This window comes from Pteropus medius, unplaced genomic scaffold, assembly GCF_902729225.1.
Source record: "Pteropus medius unplaced genomic scaffold, Ma_sr-lr_union100, whole genome shotgun sequence".
NCBI classification, from domain to species: Eukaryota; Metazoa; Chordata; class Mammalia; order Chiroptera; family Pteropodidae; genus Pteropus; species Pteropus medius.
In genome coordinates, this window is record NW_024340696.1 from 11,301,646 (window position 1) to 11,324,290 (window position 22,645).

Sequence of the window (22,645 nt, forward strand, 5' to 3'; positions counted from 1 at the left end):
AAGAAAATTTATTAACTGGAAAGTTTAACCATGCAGGAGGAAAGTGAATCTTAGCTAGCTAGTGAGTTTTAATCACAGTGGCATTGAATCATTTAAAGTTAACTTAAAGGGGTTGTACACCAGGGCAATACCCCTTTTCCTTACTTATATTAAAAGTGATAGATGCAATTAAACCTGAAACCAACAACAAACATTTGAGAAACCAATGGAAAAGTTTGTAAGTGATTTTAAAACACATTGTTCAAGTAGAAGATAAACTGTTTATGATGGCTTGATTGATAGCCTCGAGAAAGGAAAAAAGATTGAGGGCCATACAGAAACACTATTAAAAGGATGAAAGAAACTAGGTTAAGGTAATAAGTCACATATATAATATGGTACTTTCTTCATGATGTAAAGGATTTTTTAAGGTAATTTTGACTGTTGGAGATTTCCACTTTACTCATTAACTTTCAAACCTAAGGTGCAGCTGTACTATATTTCAAAAAAAAAAAAAATTCTTGGTTTCATTTGCAAAGATGTGGCCCTTATTGCAATAAAAACTATCAAGTAAAAAAGTAAAAAGAACTTAGTAAAATAAGTAAAATAACATAATTCTATATTTAAAAGGATAAAATTTAATCACACAGTTCAATAATAAATAGAAACTCAATGCATCATCATTAAATGGTCTCCAAAGAAATTTTGGGAAATATTAAGTCAGTAAAGTCAAAGATGCTTCTTTGTGAACATATTAAAAATTCTGTTAGAGCCCTAAGTTTCTAATGCTTATCTCGGGAGCCACAGATGCTTTAAGAGGAAAACTCTCTTTATACTCATAGAGCAACTAGTATTAAATTGGTGAGATAAAATCGAGTTAATGTGAGAAAGAGCACAGGGCTTACTGAGTGATCTTGGTAAATTTTCACTTCGATCATTTAACCTCTGAATTTCATTTTCATCATCTGTAAAATGGGTATAATAATACTTTCAAGGGTTATTATAATAATTGGTGATAATGTACTGCACTTAAAGGTCCTTATCATAGTGCATGGGTTCCTAAAAAATAAGATTGCTCTAATTACTACAATTACAACTGACCTATGCTAGGTGCCAGTCTAATGACATGAATACATTGATTTTACCTTTATAACCTTGAACTACTTCTAAATCAGAAAGTTTCAAGAACAATCATAGAGGAGATCAACACAGCATTTAATAATAAGAATTGGCTTGCTCATTCTCTGGCTTCTAAAAGTCCAATAATGAAAAAATTGTAGAATTTTCAACAAGGAGGTATTAAATGGAGGAAAAGTATATCTATTTTTTTAAGTCAGGTTTATTTAATTTTCATAAAATATACTTTCAAACAATAAAAGTATACTATTAGAACTGTGAAAAAGAGATAAATACTATTTATGACCACAAAAGAATACCTATTTCAGTGATTATCATCCACGATGTAATGACTCAGTGTTAAAGACTACAGATCAATGAAATGAAAACCAAATTCTCTTTCTCTTGTAGTCCTGTTTTAAAGCACCGTGGCGGGAGAATTCAAATTACTTCTTGAAAAGTGCTGTCCGTGTTACTAGTCTCATATCCGACCACCTTGACTAGAATTGCTGAGACGCAGCAGTTTTCTTCATCAAAAGGGAAATGTTTGAGCAAATAGAAATATAAGATGAAACTCTAAGGTTATAACTTTGCCTTTCTGATCGTTTGGGACACTCTGGGAACTATATTATTTTGAGGTACCTCTCATTAAAGAGAGCTGGCTGGGACCAAAAGGCTCTAAAATCATTTGCGAAACAAATGACAAGACTCTTGATTAAAATGTTAATCCCTTATTCAATCTGAGAGTGAATGTTATGTCCTGCCCTAGAAGTGTTTGATCTAGCTTACTTACCAGTTTAATCCTTCATTAATAAGCAACATTTCTCCTTAAAGAAATAGGAACAATTGAAAGAACAAGTCACAAGGACATGCGAAGAATGCCCATTGCCCCCTTCTATAAATATGCACTGAACACGATGTGTTCACTGAGAATAAGCCCTCCTAGAGCTGTATTTGTATTTACCTTTGGATCTCACATTGTAGGGATTATAGTCTTCTTTAAAAAAATGAAAAAAATTGAGCAGGAGATAGACTTCCACCAGCTATTACTTCTACCTTGAAATTAGGTTTTGCAAACCTTTTCTGCATTTCCAGCAGTGAAGGAACATACAATCGAAGATGTGCTGTCACACAGTTTGAATGACTGACTTGAAGGACAATTACCTGGAAGATTGCTAGTGAGAAGTGTTTAGGAAATTTATAGTTGACGGAATTCCTAGTATATGACAGGCCATGATGAGACATTTACTTACTTTCTCTTAAATTTTACATATTTATTATTCTCATCTCAGCTTCAATTTCCTCATCTAAAAAACTTATCTAAAATAATACCTGCTTCAAAACACGCTTAATGGGGATTAAGTAGGATTTATAGAAAGGAGGGTAATTAATATTTATTGAAAACCTACTATGGGACAAGCACTGTGGTTTGTTCTTTCACATACTTTCTCTCTTTCATTACCTCCATTTTAATAATGAGGAAAATGAGGTTAAGCAGAAGTGACCAAAACTCTTTCTCTCCAGGGGAAGAACCTCCACTAAGCACTCAGAAAACAGATATTTACTGAGTGCTTATGATGTGTCAGGCATTTTTTGTGGTTGTAGTGAACAAGATAGAGGTTTGTCTCAGAAAGGATTTTGGCATAAACATCCAGAAAATGTTTGGGGATGAGGGGAAGGTAATGGCTTATAGGCAAGAAAATTCAATAGCATTGTTTTGGGCACTAGTGGATTTAAGATGCCAATTAGACATCCAAATGGTGAGAAGTAGGAGGTGGAGAGAGAAGTCTGGAGTACAGAGAGGTCTGGGCTAGAGATAAACCACTGTTGAGTCATCAGCACATAGATATTTAAAGCTATGGCACTGCATGAGGTTTCCTAGGAAAAAAGTATAGATGAAGACTATGATTTAGGGCAGAGAGCCTTGAGGCCCTGCGACATTTAAAAGTCTGATAAAGAAATACTCAAGAAAAGAACCACAAGAGTGACCGATGAGGTAAGTAGAAGTCACATGAGTCTGGTGTCATGGAGGCCTGGAGAAAAATGTTTCAAGGAGGGAGTAAATCACTAGTAATGCTACTGTAAAGTCACAAAAAAAATATAGAGAACTGACCATTATTTTGGCAAAAACAAGAAAGTGCCCAGTCTATGGTTAAGTAGAAATTTTCCAATGAATTCTATTATTGCTGGCAACTTTAAAGAATCAGAGGAATTCTCTGGGAGTGTATATATAAAAAAAGGGGGGAATTAATTTAAAGGGAAATATTTTGCTGTTATGGATTTTAAAATAAACATAAAAATACTGATTATAAAATTTTTATTCCACTGCATTGTCATTTAAAATTACAAGAATTCAAGCAAATATCATCCACTGTCAAAAGAGATTCAGGGTGATCATCTACAGGATTTAGTGACAAATTAATGGCATCATGGAAAATTTTCAATTCATTTAAAAAAAGTCAAGTTTCATTTAATAATTAAGATAAGCTTTGTCTCTGTATATAAACTTCTCTTTGGCTTATACAATTCCATTTTCTCCAATTGGAAACTGTGAGGGATCCAATCCTACTTTCTTCATTGATACGGCAATATCAAACAAATAGTCGTAACACTCACACCTGTAAAAGAAAAAACAAAAAGAACTGAAGGTGTTTAGGGAAACAGCATTCTCCAACCCTAATAACCACATTTATCTTCTCCACCAGGTTAACCCTGTTCCTAACACATTTTTCTCAGTTGCAAGCCAAATTTTTCTTATTTTGTCTCCAATGTTATTAAAACATGAAAAGGAATCATACTGAGTCATGAAACCATATTAAATACTTCTCAGAATATAAAAGGGAATTTAAAATATATTATTTAACTTAAATTTTTTACTATGTGCCACGTTTTGAAATAAATGTAGCAAATCATATAACTTGGGTTAGCTTTAATCTCCTGTCCAGCCTTAACCTCCTAGAACAAGATCTGCTTCTCTTTCTTTGTATCAAAGTGCATAACACCTTTCCAAATAATGACTCATCCAATAAATGTTTCTTAAAAACTGAATACCCAATGCAAATTAAATATCTAGAAATAATAATAATAAATTTGACCAATAACACACAAAAATTCACACTTCATTTAAAATCATATGACATATTTCACTCTTTCACATTTAGAGTGTGGTGACTTGTCCCAAATGTTCTTTAATACTTACATGGTTTTAGCTTTTTCCCACGTTTCTCCCCAGACATAGACTCCGTGACGTCTAACCAGTACTGCACAGGAGTCTGGGTATTCATTCATTGCACGAGCCATTCGTTCTTTGAGGTCTTTCTCCTCAGGTGTATTCTCAATAATGGGTACCACCAACATATCATCATATCTATAAGACAAGCCATTTTTTTCTCATTAAAACAAATAAAATTATTCATATGAAAAATTTATAATTTTTGCAAGCAACCAGTTAAACGTTCTTTTTATATCTGGAAGGCTACTCCAAATTATGAACAAGATGTTGCATGTTATTCTGTGTATCTTGCACAAACATCTGTATCAAAAGACACCTTAGGGATTTGGCAGGCATAATTCTAATCCTAAGTATAAATGGCAGAAATTTGTATAGGATACCAAAACATAACAAAGAAATTATCAAGATCATACAAGTATTTCCTTGAAGCAGAGACAATCATATTTTTAACAGATGGGAAATGATATCAGAATCAGAACTGTAGGAAGGATTAACAATTGAACTACTTACCAAGTATAAATTTTCCAATGATATAAAATCATCTTACTTTATCTCTACAGGACCCCAAAGTGTCTCAGATAGGTAAATTAATAAATACAGGTGTGGTTTGGGATAGCAAGAAACTTGTGGAGATAACTTAAAGATATGATAATATTTTCAGAACATTTTTTATCTGTGGCATTAGAACTTTTTTTACTTCCACCTTATGTCTGTGAATACATGTGATAATATCAGAATATGTGTTTTCCTTTTTGTTACTGTAACATTTAAGCAAAAAACTTTGTACTGGTAAAGATTAAGTCTACCCCTGAGGTTATTTATAACTAGTCAAAACTCAGACATGTTTTCCTTTTTACATGACTTTCTCTTGTCTTGGTAATATAACATCTGCTTTTTCATTCCCTCTGTAGTGGCTAAACTTAACTCCCAAAAGTTCTAGCTAAAGTATTATCAAAAATTGCTACTTTAGGGCAGGTACAGGCTTAGTGGCTGTCATGTGTAACTTGGCCAACCATTATCATTAACAGTATGGAGTGGCTCGTTATTTCATTTAAGTAAAATATTCTTAAACGTGGAAGGAATCTTTCTATGTTTCCTGATATTGACCTGGAGAACCATAAACATATTTTCCTCTAGCATATATTGAACAGTCAGACATATTTTCAGGGGTAAAATAATTTCACAGCAAAATAACATCTGAAAGATAATTCGATCCAAACCACTTATTTTACAGGTAGCTCACTAAGTAAGAAACAGAGACAGGATAGTCCTTTGACCATAAAACAGTGTTTTCACTCGACCATATGCATGTTGCTTCCAAATGGGAGGATAATTATATTTAAATATCGTAACCTCCTCTGATAAGAATTACATATTTGCAAGTTTTTTTTCCAAGATAGACTTAAAAAAATAGAATAGAGAATATCAAAAACTCTCCTTTCTTACTTCATTCAGCTTTCATTGCTCCTTCTTTTGAAAACTAGACTCTTAAGCTTTTCCCCAAACTCTGATAAAATATTATTGCCCACTGAACTATAATAATGAGTCCATTACTGATTTCCCAGCAAGGCTCAAATAGAATAGCAAAAGATGTCTCAAAAAAGACAGTGTTCTGGTGTTCTTTGCATTCTGAAACATGCAAAATAATATACCAAATATGTATGTTACGATCCATAAGAAATGGCATCTTTTCATTCATGTCTTTTATTTTCCACAAAATCCAAAGCTCTCTATTGTACTCTGTTCCTCTACCTACCCTTTCAACATGTTCTTCTGATCTATTTTTATTTTTTCACCAAAGCAATCAAATGCTGATGAAATTGATATCACACATAATGCCTTTCCTTTAAGACCCAGATATGGAAAAGGCAATATGGGACATTCTTTAGTATGTATACTTTCACAATAAAAATATTTAACTTTTGTAAATAGGTATTTCACAGTGCTGAGGAATGCTTTAGGCACACAACAGATACTAATATCAAATCAAATTAATATCTCGACACACTAGTTTAAACATGTATCTTCTGTTACATGTAGTAACAATAAGATATTGCTGTTAAGAACACTTGAGAAAAACTGGCACCTTTTCCTCTAAATAAGGCCCTTTAGGAAATTAAAAAGGTGAAGACTCAGAAGTAAGAGTGCCAATACATTCAAATGAAATGCTTAGCTTGTACCCGAGTACCGAGAACATGTTTCTTCACGTTACTATATTCTACATTGATGAATAATTACTACATTTTTGTGGGCTGGTGGATTTATTTGATTTTTATCTAGGTCTTTGTTCTATACTGTCTATGCCACTTTCCATACTGAAAAATTATAACAATATAGAGATCTACTTAATTGAAATAATTATAAAAATTTTATAAATATGAAAATATTCTAGAAATACTAAATTAACTCAAAACGAATTAAAACTTTGTCAGGGCTGAACCTTCCTGCAGACAAAGGGTAAGGGGGGAGATCTTGCTCTCTGGGTGCTTCAATATAGGGTTATAATCTTTTCATCTCTATAGAGGTCTCAGCCAAGGTTTTTTCATTTTGCCCTGACAAACATTTCATTATTCGTATTGCTAATAATTTACCAAGGCTGGGGTGAAAGTGGGATCGGAGGAGGAGAGGCATCTGATTTGTATCACTAAGAATAGACCTGAAACTATAATATTAAGTGGGTTAAGATTTAACATAGATCCCACACATCTCATTAAATGCATAAAAGAAATCAGTAGCCTGTTTATCAAAAGAAGGAAAAATACTTTTCAAATTATTTAAGGAAAAATAGAAAAAAATACCTATAATACCCTCCCGAGGTACATTTCCTTATTCCTTTTATCATCTCTTGATGTGTAATTTTAAACTCCGGTCCTGGAAAGAGAAGGGTGGCCATGACAGCAGCTTTAGAGTGGGTATGAATCACTGAGCCTGCACCTGGAGGAGGAAGAAAAAAGTCATATGCTCAGTGAAAACTAAATTATACCTTAAAAAAGAAAAAAATATATATGTATACATACACATGCATATATATACATGCACGCGCACACACATTGATATATGGTTTTTGAACTTGTTTTTCTTAACATAGGATAATAAGTTGGAAGTATGTAGTAGGTAGGAGGGAGGTAGGAAAAGAGAAAAACTGATAAAAGAACCAGAAAGCAAAAAATTAAACTTTAATATTAAACTTTAATAAGACAATTCACAATACACATGCTCATGAAATATCTTTTAGATGGTCTGAAGTACAGCTATAATGGAGATCGTAATCATAATAATATTACCACTTACTAAGGGATTCCTGTGTGCCAGGCATTGGGCAAACCCCCTTTATATGTGTTATCTCTTTGCACCATCACACCAACCATAGAAGTAATTTTATCTCTTTCATTTAATGGTCAATTGAAGCTCAGAGATGTTAAATAACTTGTCCATGGTTCTCAGACAATAGTGGCAGAACCTGAATTTAAACCCAGGTCAGTCTTAAGCTTAATCACCAAGTTAGGCTTCATAGCACAGGTTATATCTTGGTAGCATAAGGGATAGCTGGGATTTTAAGGTATAGCTATAATTCCTATGCTATAAAATTTACTAATGGCTATTTTTTCTATTGGAAGTTTATTAGCTTCATGCTGGGAAAGATCCTTTATGCTATTAGAACCTGTTCCTGAAGTTTTATCCTTTCAGCACTGGCTGAAAATGTCCAGGAGTAATAGCATGATTGCTTAATCAATATTGATTTCATCCAGTGGCTACATTAAAACATGGTTCTAATGACTGTATTGTTATGGTTGAGCCAGCACTTCAGTTATAATTTCCTATTTTCACATTGTCCTCTAGGTTCAACCTTTCCAGGATGGTTTTCTACCACTATTTCTAGGAATTAAAATAAGACTCCTATTTTTATCACACAGCACATTTTTCAAAAAGAAAGGACCACCCCCATTGAGGTGAAGAAAAGGCCATGATTCTCCTTCATTTGTAAATTGATTTACTTCTACTATAAGTTCCCAGGGGCACAACTCCAACCTAAGAGTGGGAATCTGATTGTAAAAATATTTAGTCAGTCAATTTGACAATCTAATGGAGTCACAGTGACCTAGGTTGGAATTCTGGCACCAATACTCACTATCTGTTTAATTTAGGAAAATCTTCCCAGAGCCTCTGTCCTCACATATGTAAAATGGAGTAATAATGGACCTTCCACATGGGATGATGCAAAGACAGAATGGGTTATAACATATTTAAAGTTCTGGCATGTGATAGGTATCCCAGAAATGTTAACTACGATAATAATTACCATTAGAGGAGCCTACTCTGTAAATATGTCTTTATGTCAAATACATTTTCTGCCTACCTCTCATTGTGTAAGCATTCATAAAAAGAGGAGTACACTGGCTTTTTTTCAGATTCTTATATGGTGGAGGTCCACTTATGTCCTGTTCATTGATGTCACAAACAAACATGTCTTCAGGCTATTTAAGAGGGTGAAAAAGAAAAACAGAAGATTTATATAATATTAATTAGAAATGTCCCCTTTCTTGTATGTATATGTACACACACACACACACACACACACATACACACATATATGTAGTATATAGCAGATGCACAATGATTATATAGTCAACCCATATTTTAAATATTGATATAAGTATAGTTTATCTCTCAACATTTTTTTAGCCATTTTGAGAATAAAAAATATTTTCTACTAATATGAATATTCTCAAGAGCTGAAAAATCTTCCTTTAGAATTTGAAGAAAAAATTGATATGGAAAATCTAATATGTATGTAATGATGCTGCTGTCATTTCATCAATTTAGTTTCTCAACTTTGCCCTGTAATTTCACAACTATATTTCAGAGTGACTATATAAAAAAAATCATTATTCTAAGATGAGTGTTACAATTTTTTTTCACATTTCATAATATAAGAGGAAAAATATAGAGTAAAATTTTCTTATCCTCTTAGAAACTTAAGTGGTACTCAGAAATGTTAATCTCAATAAGGTCTATTATTATTCAACTTTAAGGGAATTACGTAAATCCACAGATTTTTCCTAGTAACACATGCATACTCTGGACTTATAACTTTCATTTGGCAGGGTTTACTATAAACTACAAGGTTTATTGCAAATATTTTATTAACGAAGCATTATGCCTTAGATAGATGGTAAGTATTATGTGTTTGTTTTAAATAGACTTGGGGTGTTATTCTAGCATTAATATAGAATGCATCTTCTAAAATTTCAAAATACGCTTTTATAACTTTAAATTGGAATAACTTTGCTATTATTAAAAAGGAATCAGCTTGGTCCATTTGAGACTCTCAATCTGATTATCCTACTGTCCTAATAAAGATAGTGTTACAATGCTGCAAACTCAGAATTCCTTTTTATTATGTCTTAAGATTGCGCTATTCACTTTTGCCTTCTAGAGGTTGAATGAGAGTTCAAAACAGACTGGTTGCATGGAGAGTACTTACCACTTTAAAAAAATTTAATAGTTACCCAACTAATGTCTGTTGATTAGTTATTTAAATCACCACAATACAACCACCCTTCAAAACTAACATTTCTTTTAAAATTAATTTCATTTCATAAAACAATAGTCAAGTAGAGAAGAAAAGACATTTGGGTTTAAGAAGGATCCCTTTGCCGTACCTGAATCCGTTCCTTTTGCACTCCTGAAGGAGCAATGTAGATTTCGTTTCTGGGAACACAAAATATAGAAATTGGTATTTATTTAACTCTAATGTTCTGCTTTTGCACAAAGAAAAATGTATCCTTGCAGTCCAACCATTACTGATTACTTTATAAATCGAGTCATATAAGTAGCTGCTTGATTTAATTAATGATATAGGCTGTATAGAAAGATTACCCAATACTTTAATGCCTTTATAATGCTGGTGACACAGTAAAATGTTGATAATTGCTTTTGTTTTCTATGTTTTCATATTCATTTCTTTATTTCTTTTTATGGGGGCAAAAATCATTGGTAATCAGGCTTTTATCTGGTTAAGAGAAATAAAATCTGCAAACACAAGTCTTTAGCATGAATCTTTAAGCATGAATAAGCAGAGTTTATCCTAGTATAGTGGAATACAGTTATTCTAAAATCCTATCGGGAGAAAATATGTTCGCAAGGAGTAGAGGAGATATCTGTCTTACAAGGAATCAGGTTAAATTTTACTGTTTTAAATGCTCTTATAAAACATGAAGTTCAGAGACCTCTACTGGACAGTTTATTAAATTATTGCAGTATTATTACAAATAAGCATTAACACTTGGCTACTTTTTGGGTAGAACAGTGTGCTTCCTTTTTTGAAAAAAACAAACATCTATCTTGTGAAAATATTCAGTAATAAAGCTACGACAACTGCAAAAAGTTAAAAATATAAAAGGCATGGTTATAATCTGAAGATCTCTCTACTACATACAGAATGTTGTGTTATACCCTACCATTCGCCTCAAGTTGCTCTAAAATTTGATTAATTTCAAAACCGTCTTTAAATTCTCTTTATCTTCAACAAAAGTCCTTTGGCTCATTTATCAGTTTCATTTGCTGCCAGAGGGTACCAAAGAGCTGCCACATACCTGCAAACGAAGGAAATGCTAGCACATGCATGTTTCAACTTCTGTCACTGAGGCATGGACACACGGACACTGAATAAATATTAACTGTTTCATAGTGAAAATGAGGATGACAGCCTGTATCGAAACAAGCCGTCAAATGTAGAGTCAAAATGCAGAGCTTTACAAAAGTGTAAAGTAAATTAAAAGTTCCTTTAAGGGTCCAGTGGTAAATTAAGGTCTAGAAAATAAAAGCTTATGATAATGGGAGTGAAATTCAAAGCACAGTAAGTAACATTCAAGCATTTGTTTTCACAAAGTTGCTAGTGCTTTAGAGCTTTGTTGCATAAGAAAATAATATCCTACTGTTAAAAAAAAAGGCCCTTTACAAATACCAGGAATCCAAATCTTTTGTCCTCATGTAACATGGAAGAAACTCTAGAATCATGTGTGGTACATAGTCTAATCACCTCCACTGGTAAATGGACTTGTAGGTCTTATGTAGGAGAAATTTATGCAGTCCTGGGAACAGACTCAAATAAAGTAAAAAACAGTCTGCTACTAAACAAAATTTATCTACAAAGTAGGAAAATCCAAGGCATTTATTCTGTTCATTTAAGTAATTTGGTACACCAAATCTGTTTTTACTATTGCCTTTGTAAAACAGAAATTAGTTTAGACTTTGATCAACCTTGGGTAATTAAAAGATTAGATAAATGCATTTTAGAAAAAAATATATTTACACCTATAATGAAGGAACTATCTGGATAAAAATACGAAGATGACAGAGCTTTTATTCTAGGAGGGAAGCATGCCAAACACTAAAAGTAAACTATTTACTTGGTGCTGTAGGCCACAAACAAAAAGCATTTTGAATTTCAAGGTGTTTAGCTTTGAATTTATTTCTCTATACTCCCTGCTCTTTCACTATATGGTAAGCAGGGAGACAAAACCTGGGAGTTCATAATACTATTTTTATTTACTGTTGAGTCACTTTAAAAAAATCATATGTCTTATTCTGCCTTAATTATCTTGTCTATAATGTAGGTTTATTAATTTTAATTCTAATAGCATGCAACAGGATTAGCATCTAACATAACAATATTACACTCATGAAAACAGGAAATGCTAAATGTGAATGGTAGGGTCCCGACATGAATACAATGGCTGCTGAGTATCCTAGAATTGCCTTGATTACTGGTCTTTTCTTGGTCTTCCATTTTCTCCTTCTGATTTAACTCATATTTGTCTTTAGTTGTATTTTATACACATCTTTTGGTACCACATGTCAGTAGCATAAGCTGGAATGGTATCAGCCAAACCTTGGAATCAGTAAATACTTTTATAATCCCAAAGAGTTTATTGTCAGTATTATTCCGGAAACAATCTATTGGGTTTATACTTCAGTCCAAATTTATTTGCTCTCAGCATCAGACAAAGAAGACGAAACTTTCACTAATAACATGAGAAAAATGCTGCTGACAAAGTAGTTGATGTGGGTTTAGGAAGTTATTTAAATATTAGGAAAAAATTCAACATTTTACTACAAATTACCCATTTTACACTGTAAAGTACAAATTTAAAAAGATTCCAAATACAGTGCCATAAATTTGTGGTTGTTTCCACTGTGACCTCCAGGAGGAGCTCCTCACCCATTAAGAATCTAAGGAAAAAGCATTTCATACACATGATGCAACTTGCCTGTAAATTGATTACAGTGCTATAAAAGCCATATAATTTTAAAAGGTGATAGTGTTTTAGGGTGACCAGACACAATTTCAATATATGTATTAGTAAAATTCTTTTAGAAATAACATAGCATTTTATGTCTTTATGATTAAAAATATTCTCTCTTGAGATTTGCAGTGGCCCCTTATCTGCATTCTACTTATTATCTGTATTTTATTTTTAACTTTGTTGTTTTTTTTTAAAGGGCCAGTTAAAAAAATGGTTACTTTAACAGTTTGGTAGGAAGCTCTATTTTGTACATATACAAACTATTTTTGCATATGCAAATAAAAGGCAGTTAACTAAAGGCAATGTTTAGAATATGACTTATAAATAATACGGCTGAGAAACCAACACTGGGACTCAACTCCTAAATGGATAAAACAACAACAAATATTATTTTCATAGGACTTTGCTGGAAATAGGTCAACTTGAAAGTTTTGGCAAAATAATATGAAAGCCTGCAAAATGCTGAGTTGACATGTCAGCACTGGATTGATGGTAAGAGAAGAGGCAATCATGGATGTACGATGAACCACATGGAAACGTGACCTTTCCAGACTGAGTGCATCTCTATACACATAATTGTGATAGTTGCTGACCAAGGCCCCTCCTGTCATTTCCCACAGTTCAATTAATATTTCATGAGTTACTTGGTAATTTAAAGCAGATGAAATTACAACGGCATCATCTTGCAGTATGCCATGAAATCCTTTTTGTTCAAAGTGGTCTGATTATTTTTCACACTTTATTCCCTTTATACAGTGCAGCCTCTTTGGGGGCATTACTATATATACTCAATATTATATCGATATGGTACTAATCAAATTTTGTTAAAGAAAGTGAGTAGGATAAAGAAATAAATCAAATTATTCAGTGCAACATTCAGCCTCCAGATAATATTCCTTAAACACTCACTACAAGAGGAAAAACACTTGAGAAGATGAGATTCCACAACCTCTACTTTTATTGTTAGTGAATTACTTATTTCTTCATCCTCTTGGAGGAATGACATTGAATGAATCTAATGAACAATTAACTGCTATTTATTCCTTCTGTTTCGAGTCCAGTACCTCTTGTTTTGTCCTCTGAGCAACGTGGACCATAGGTGCTATGTCCTTTAATAATGACACACGAGTTAGAATGAGTTAGAAAGGCATATTGCCTTTCTTTTGATTAAATAAAATATAATTTTTAGGATTTCTGATGTTTAGTAATTTACATTTAAGTGATTTCAAAATATGTATCTGAACTTTTGAAAGAAATTCCGTCTACCTAGAGGAGACCTTTTACAATTCCAGACATAGAAACATATTGGCAGCATGTTATTTATCTTTGGTACTCCAAAGACTGGGGATCAAATTATTTTGATTAGAAACTGTTTCTTAAATCCTTAGGTATTTCCTTATATCTGCAACTTTTGCACTCTTGTTCCACTCAGTTATGCAAATATCCATTTCTCCAAGTAGAAATGAAATACCTTCAGTATCACATAAAACTGTGTATCAGTTGTTCTTTGGACATAATGAATGCTAGATTCTCTGAGGTCTACCTCTATGATGAAGTCCCAGAAGTGAAATCAGCCAGAAACTTACCCATACTTCAAGCTAATTCCTCCTCCAGTCCCAGTGACCCAGCCCAAATGGTAAAACTGTTTGCAAAGCTCTGGGATCAGGTATCTTGGATGTTCCTTATCCTTAAAAAGAAGACAATGATTTTAAAACTAGACATCATTTTATGAAGTGACTATTCTAGCTGACATCTCTATTAAGAAGCCAATTGGAGGAAATTTAAGAAAACCTGCCATGGAGAGAGTACTGTGAGAGAGGAAACTATTATAAAACATACTTTGTTTTTAATGTTTGGAAAGTGGATCTACTATATTTGGCGACCTGGAATTATTCAGTATAGGGACATGTAGTCCAACACTATGGAACAGGCTGCAAGAAAGAAGAGGGGAAGTGCCCAGTACACATTACGAAGTCTCTACTGAAATGCCTAAAATAGAATCTAATGCTGAAAGGAACAGGCTTGTCATCCAGTACATTTCTTTACACTAGACATCTTATTCAAGTAAGGCACGATATATATGATATACTGTGATAACTATTTGTTCATATTCTGTGTGTTGGTTCAATATTTTTATTCTAAAAATGTATTTTTTTCATAGTGATTATTGTTTTCTCTTATTACAAAAGCAATATGTAGTCATCATGGAATATAAAGTCAAGAAAATAACACAGAAAGAACTCACTCAGAAACAATCACAACTAATACTTCCTGGGCCTATTTCTATGAAGCTATGTGTGTATAGAAACATATGTACATATAGTGGGATATATACCTCGAGCTTTATTCATATATTTTTATTGAGGTAAAACTGACATAGAATACTATATTAGTTTCAGGCGTACAACATAATGATTCGGTATTTGTATATATTGGAAAAATGATCAGCACAATAAGACTAGTTAAAATAAAGAGCCTTATTTTTATTTTTCTAATAATTACTTTTTTAAAAAAAATGTTTCTCTCCCCTTTTTAAAGTTAAAATTAACGAAAACAAAAATAAAGAATTCCTTTTTTTTTTTTGCCAGTATGAAAACAACTAAAAATGCTGAATAAATTATTTTTTAGAAGATTTCCAAATACATTGCTGAACTGTCAAGGAAGTAAGGTCTCGCAGGGGCCATAAAAGAAATGAGAGTAAGCCCACCTGGAAGGGAAGTGAGCTCCAAAGCTATCATTTCCCTGAAGGTATTTCCAAAACTCTGGTGACCTAGAGCTTCGATTGTGATAGCTATGCCAGCCACTAGAAACGAGATGAAACCAAAGTGCACTCAAAATGGGCCATCTAACAGAAAATCCCTACATACACTTGAGACCCCATGGAGCTATATCCTCCAGATAAAATATAGCCACTGTGCAGAAAAGTATAGCAAGGAAGTTTGCTTAAATAAATCTTGGCACTGGGTAAAGGGGAAAAAATGTCTTTGAATCCAAAGAGGGATTATAATTGAAGAGACTGAATTTTCAGCTATTTAACTGGATTTTTAAAATTATGGTGTTTTTCCAAATGCACTGTTAATATTTGATATATCCATTTAAATATTATGAATGATAATTTGATGGAGTAGACTTCAAAATATAAAATTAAGAACATGGGAATGTTGAAATTTTTTAAAGTTCTGATTCAACACAGGCTTAGGAGTGTTAACTTTTTTTTATTTGTGGGACTTTGGGTTTCAGTTTACTTATCCATAAAATGAGAAAATTATAAGGATTAAAATGAGATATAATGGATATAAAGCACCCAGCACAATTTGTGACACAATGTCAGTTTCCTTCTCATTTTAATGAGTTAAAAATTCATGAATTAAAATTAATAGTAAAATTTGCTGGTTTTTTCTTCTGTCCTTATGAAATCTAGCCAAGTTATCCATACCCTGTAGAAATTGCTATTTCTTTTTTTTTTTAGGGATATAAATGATATTTTAATTACATATTAAAGTACAGCTAATGAGAAGACTCCTGCAGTTTTCTAATCCTTAAAATCATCAATTTGCACAGCAAGTAGCAAACATTATAGAAAACAGTCTGTTATGGGCCTCCCTTTGTCCTTTTGTCTTTTCCAGTACTGAGATATTATAGCAATTAGCCAGCTTCATGCTACAGGAATAACAATGATAAAGCAGCTGTTGTTAATAAAGTTTCATTTGATCATTCAAACCCAAAGAATAACAATTTCAAGAAATTGTATATTTGGTAAAAATGCAGTCATTTATATTGTCCGGAGTAAAAATCGGAGTACATATTTTTAACAAGAGTTGACAGGAAGGAAAGGTTTAGTTAGTACTTAGTTTTCCCCTGAATGTCAATAACATTACTTGTCTATTATTGTTACATCTGGTTTTCAATTAGAATAAGAATTTTGAAAGATATTTCTAAAGATGGATTGCAATTAGTTGCTTACAGTAGAGAGTCTACTCTAAATTTAGTGAGGGAGAAACATTTAACAGTATACAGTATTTCGTATATATTAAAAACATTAAAGTCTAAAAAGTTTTTGAATTGGTATTTTATTTTTCCAATTTTTCAGTCTAGCCTTTTAAGGAAATCAGCCTCAACTGTCACTGAGGTAAGATACCAGCTAACAGCCATGGCTCTAATCCCTTCCTCTACTCTTCTTTCAATTTAGGCGTAATAGAGGCATATATTGTTCAGACAGATGTTTTCCTGGATTTTCATACGAATATAAAATAAACATGTGTCAAAGATATTAATGAGGGAACCAGAAAGATGTTACAACTGGTTCCAAAGAGCATTCAAAACAAACACATGCACATATAAGTAATCAGGAATCTTGGATTTGCAAATGCAAAACTGGACAATATCCACCAGGCAGCAATAAATTGAATCCCTATAATACAACTTGCATTTTTACGAATAATCATCATCTGCATTACTGTCGGAATTGTACAAGAGTTCAAAGATAGCCCCGAGACACCTAGTAATCATTTTTGGTTCATTTCAATCTTTCAGAATTTTTCATGACACTGGCCTCAGGAAGGGACTGGATGCTGACAGCAAAACTGTCAGCATTTAATCTGTCTTTGGTTTTTGTTTCTTTCTGCACATCTGTTTCACTCTCCTCTCTGTGCATGTTGGCTTTCTTTGCAACTTCACCTCCACTCAAAGCTCTATTTCTCTCTTCTCCCTTCAACACACTTAAATCTTCTTCACATTAGTCAAGCACTAACTAGCAATCAGAAGACTCTAAGGCAAGTCAGTGACCCTTTCTGGTGTCAGTTTCCATATATTAATAACCTGGATAAGTGATTCTCAAACTTCTGCATTTCAAGACCAATAATTTTTGTTTCTTTTTAAGTTTTAGGAACTGAAGTAAGATTGCCAAGTTACAACATTAATTATACCTAACAAATACTATCACCTTCTTCAAAAAATAAAGGACATTTTTAACATAAAAAGTAGGAAGGATAATCTCCGAATAAAAGTTAATCCTTTGCAATTAATTTTGTGAAATTCACTTTTTCACTGTCCTTATTTTTCTTGTTTTATGATAGGTGAGTAAAAACTCAGAGACTGACATTTGGAGGGAGGATTAAGGTTATCTCTTCCTATTTGGTCACCTTGCCTACCATTTCTCCTTCTTCTCCAGCTACCCTTCCCTCTATTAGTACTAAAATAATATATTACTTCGACCATTGAATTCCATTCCTCACATCACCTAATGCCCAAATACCACCTCCTTGGTCTGTTAAGTCTTTCTGTTTTCCTGCCCTAATTTAACTTTTCAAATATTTTCTTTCACTTTTTCACATAAGTCTCCCAGTTCTGTTCAACCTAGTTATGGATGTCAACCACCAGGATGGCTCTTAATGATCGCCTGAGAGTCACACACTGGTAGACAGTCCTTTCTCATATTGTACTGGAGTTGGGCTATATGATCAACAGACTACTGCAGAAGTGATAGTATGTCACTTCTGAGGTTAGCTATAGGACTATAGCTTCCATCCTGGTTACCCTCTCCCTTTCTTGGGTTACTTGGTCTGGGGAAAGTCAGCAGCTCAAGATATTTAGATAACCTATGCAGAAAGCCATGTGGTAAAGAACTGAAGCCTGTGGCCAACAATCAGTAAGGAACGAAGTCCTGCCAACAACTACGTGAGTGCACTTGGAAGCTCACTCCAGCCACACTCAAGCCTTGAGATAAGTGTCGCTCCAGCTGTCAGAGGGACTGCTAACCTATGAGAGACCCTGAGCCAGAACCTGGAGCTAAACTCTGCTGGATGCCTAATCCTCAGAAACTGTGAGACAATAAATGTTTGCGTTTTAAGCTTAAGTTTTGCAACACTTGTTATGCAGCAACAGGTAACTAAGACATATTTTCTTGCCAGCCAAGAATATATGTTTTTTTCTTTGCACTGTTATTGTTCCTCTGGATCTCCAATTATACCAAATCTAGCTGTTGAACTCCTGCTTGCCAGCCCTTGTACTAGGCTCCCTACCCACTTCATTTATAATTCCTTTTCTCAGTATCACAGCAGGAAGTGATCACCCCTTCCTCGAACTCTGTGCCATGATATTTGCTCTATGTATCTTTTGGTATTTATTATAGAGCCCTCTCATTTATTCATTCGGCAACTTACACCGAAGGCCCTTAAGAAATGAATACCAGTACGATAAATTCCTTATCCTTGAGGAACTCATAATCTAGTAAAGAAGTTAACAGCTATAAAACGACAAAGTAATAAATAGTCTAGGGCATTAAAGGAGCAGAAGCTACAAGTGGGAAGGAGCAGGAGTTAGGAAAAGATTCATAGAGGAGGGGATGGCTGAGATGGCTTAATGAAGGATGGGAGTATGCTGGGTAGGTTGAGAAAGGGCATTTCAGTCAGAGAAAACTCTCAGTAGTTGGAACTGGTTATAAATTAGGTTCTGGGTGATGGAGGGGAAAGAGAGGCAGAGTATAGAGGATCATTCATGCCATGCACAGGAGTCTGGACTTGACTTATAGGTGTTTGAAAACCACTGAGCAGTTTTAAATAGAAGAGGGCATAACCAGATCTTGTTTTTGATTTCTCCACATTTCTATAGTGGCAGTGGAGAGAAGAGGATGAAATGTGGTGACCGAAGAAACAAAAGACCAGACCAGTAAGATGGCTGTGGAAAGAGTTTTAAAAGGAAATTGCAAAGGAGTTATGGTGGAGATGAATTTGAAAGATATTTTAGAAGTTAAAAAGAAAGGATGAACTTAGGGTAAGAAAACTGAAGAAAAGAAAGGCTTCAAGGACTTCCAAGTTTGAGGTTAGCTGAGTAGATAGGTGGATAGTGATGCCAGTCACTGGGATGTGAGTCGTAAATATCTGAGTTCTTACTATTGACTTTCTGGGACTTCAGCCATGAACAAGACAAAGTCTGTGCTCGAAAGGAACTACACTGTTGGGGGTAGTTTTTATAAAGAGAAGAATATAAACATAAATTGTAGTAAGTGGGAAGGAAATAAAACAAGGGATTTAGAGAAAAATAGGAGAGATCAACTTTGATTAAAGTGGTTAAACTGGTCTTTTGTTTCTTCGGTCACCACATTTCATCCTCTCTGAGCAGGTGACATTTAAGGCCTAACAGATGTGAAAAGCACAGTGTTTGATGAATGAGTGTGTGTGCATGAGCAAGGCTTTGTGCTGGGGAAAGGCAAGCACTCCAGACAGAGGAAACAGCAGGTATGAAGGCCCTAGAATGAGAAAATGCTCGAGGAGTTTAAAAAATAGAAAGACCAGTTGGCTACAGCAGTGATTAAGAAATGCTGAGAGTGGTAGACTATGGAGTTTGTCAGGGCGAGATCACACAGGGGCTTGAAAATTACATGATACCAGTCCTTCCAGAAAGGGAATTGATTTCACAGTGAGAGGGAGAGAAATAATTCAGAACGTGAGAGGGGATGGAGAGCCTGTGAACATGTGGAAGGATTAGGCTTCTTCCATTTTCTAAAAAGAGATGGGTTCATGATTTGGCAGATCTGCAGGTTTTGTGGTTCAAAGGTGAGGAAGTTCATTTCTTATGACTCCTACTGTCTTAAGGATAAACAAAGTCATCAGCTAAGTCAGTGTGAGAACAGGGTATGACAGCCTTGTAAAGAGAATAAAAGGAATCAACTGGTCATCTTCAGGAGTGGGACAGTGACTATCAGGGAAACAAAGCAGGTTGCTGGGCAGTGTTAAGTGCCAATCTGAGGCTGAAATCTTGAATATGAAGTGAGGCCAGTCAGCACCATTGTGTAATTTTCTCTAACAATATTCAGCTGCACGGTGCAATTACAAGGAGGGTGGACAGAAGGGTTCACCTTGGATTTGGGTTTTGCAAGGCCAACTATATTTGTAAATGAGGTCAACTATGACCTTAAGTAACAACCATTTCAATAGATTGGGTATATATGTCAGATCAAAATGGGTTAAGAAAAGAAATTTAGAGGCAGAGAATTCTAATTACTCTTTCAATAGTGTTGCTATGAAGGGCTCGAGAAACAGAAGGGAAAACTCATTAATAAAGAGTTTTCTTTCACATCAGGAGGCAAAATTAGGAAATAGGGAAAGATTAAAGATATAGGAGAGAAAAGGCCTACTTAAGTCAGTATTTGTGGAGACAGAAAAAGCTGGAATTAGGAAAACAGGGAAGTAGTTGCCTTAGATAAGAGGAAAGGTAAAGATCAAGTAAATATGTAATACAATCGATATTGAGAATAGCTACCATTTATTGAATGCTTACTTTTTGCCAAGCATTATTCTAAAGGCTTTCTATGGACTTTAATCCTTATAACTGTATTATACTAAGATTAATTTGTCCAAGACCACCCAGATAGAGATTTGAACCCAGGCAGTCTGATTCTAGATGCTTAGTCCTTAACCTTTTATATTACAATGTAGGTGGGAAGAAATCTGAAGTTGACAAGTTCACACCTAATAGTTCATGTTTTCTTTGTGATTTTGGAGCCAAGTTCATCTGTGAGACAAGGCTGGGGGAGATGAGTTAAGATGATGAGGTTTGGGGTAACCACTTAGGGAATGTGAAAGGAAGGTCCCCAGAGGACTGCCATACGGTGCTCAGGAGCTAGCTGAATTACTTCCCTCCCCTCTGAAGCCCCAAGGCATCTTATCTCATCCTTAGCTAAGGATATAGATAGTACTTACTTCATTTTACCTTTCTGCCTCTGAACCTCTCTGTATGGGTGCAGTGTCTCTGATTCTCCTACATGTCGGGGTTTCCATACGTACCTATGTTAAATTTGGTTATTTTTCTCTCAACCTGTCTCATGTTGATTAAATTATTAGACAAGCCAAAAAGAACCTGGAAGGGTAAGGGAAAATTTCATCCTCCCCCATAAATATTTTGCAATAGTATCTCTTGCATTTTATTACTTTTTAATTGGGATCTCCAGTCCTAAAAAAGTATTGGACAGGAATAAGGGGGTTAATTTTATCCTTGCCTTTTAAGCAGGGATTCTCACACTGAAATTGCTTATTCATCTAGTTTTCCTCTTGACCCTAGGCCATTTGCCTTAACCACCACTATATCGCTGAGCAAGTAGGTGTTCCATAAAATTGTTGGTGTGTGTAAGCAAGTGAAAAGTGTAAACAACCCAAGGAAGGATTTTCCTTTGACTTTGCCTTAAGAATAGGTTCTGTGATCATCTCATAATCTAAACAGAGGCAGGCAAACTTCTCAGAGGAAAACTGCTGGCTACTGAGGCACAGTTTCCATCCAGGAGAACGTTTCCCGTGTCTACCGCGTGCTAAATATAGGGCTCGTAGCCAAGGCGTAGAAATTAATCACCAGAGCTCGTAGTTTCTGCTCTAGTTCCAGTCCACCGCTTCACGATTCCATGTTTGGCCTGTCTTTCTGATAAGTTGCTTTAAGACACACACTTAAGCCAACAAACACTCTCCTCCGTTATCTTTTCTTTTTTCAACGTTTGGTGCCCAGCTCTCGCCGTAGGATAGCCCAGACCCGGCAGCAGACCGCCACAGACCGTGGCCTCAAGTCTGCACGCGGGGCGGAGATGGCCATGCGCGGGGGTCGGGTGTGGGGAGGCGTTCCGGCCGCCCCAAGACGCGGCCGCGCCCGCGCCAGCCAGCGCCTTGCCTCCTCAGAATAAAGGACACCTGCAGCCCCGCCCCTACCTGCGCACCGCATTGCCGCGAGCAACGGTCTCCTTCTGGACAGCCAGACATGGCCGGGACTGGGGGATTCCGCAGCCTTCTATAATCGCACGGCTTTGCTCCTGGGCCAGCGCCAGGGCTAACGCAGCGAGGCCGCTTGTGCAATCAGGCGGTGCTGAGGGCAGCCCTGGGAAGGGGCGGACAAGGCGAAGGGCGGGTCTGAGAGGGCTTCGCTGACCGGAAGCTAGAGGCGCAGACGCCCGACCCGGAGGCGGGGCCAATGGGGTTGGAGGCGGAGCTAGGAGAGCTTGACTCCAAGACTCAAAGGCACGGCAGTTTGG

The 22,645-nt window shown here is 35.2% G+C and overlaps 1 protein-coding gene across 1 annotated transcript; it reads right to left on the bottom strand.

Annotated features, from left to right (window-relative positions):
* Positions 1 to 3,395: 3,395 nt before the first annotated feature.
* APIP (APAF1 interacting protein) lies at positions 3,396 to 22,520 on the bottom strand. Its single transcript, XM_039866846.1, has 7 exons — positions 22,326 to 22,520; positions 14,223 to 14,323; positions 9,991 to 10,039; positions 8,685 to 8,802; positions 7,126 to 7,261; positions 4,295 to 4,462; positions 3,396 to 3,713 (listed from the first exon to the last, which is right to left on the bottom strand). The coding sequence occupies exons 1-7, from the start codon at positions 22,374 to 22,376 to the stop codon at positions 3,614 to 3,616; spliced, it is 723 nt and encodes a 240-aa protein (XP_039722780.1). The 5' UTR covers positions 22,377 to 22,520; the 3' UTR covers positions 3,396 to 3,613.
* Positions 22,521 to 22,645: the final 125 nt, after the last annotated feature.

Excerpts from the sequence above, each read along its gene's own strand:
- APIP (XM_039866846.1), bottom strand. The coding sequence starts at position 22,376 with ATGTCTGGCTGTCCAGAAGGAGACCGTTGCTCGCGGCAATGCGGTGCG. Across the intron at positions 7,262-8,684 it reads GAATGCTTACACAATGAGAG|GTGCAGGCTCAGTGATTCAT; the intron begins GTAGGCAGAAAA and ends TTCCTCCTCCAG. Across the intron at positions 4,463-7,125 it reads ACCTCGGGAGGGTATTATAG|ATATGATGATATGTTGGTGG; the intron begins GTATTTTTTTCT and ends CTTGTCTTATAG.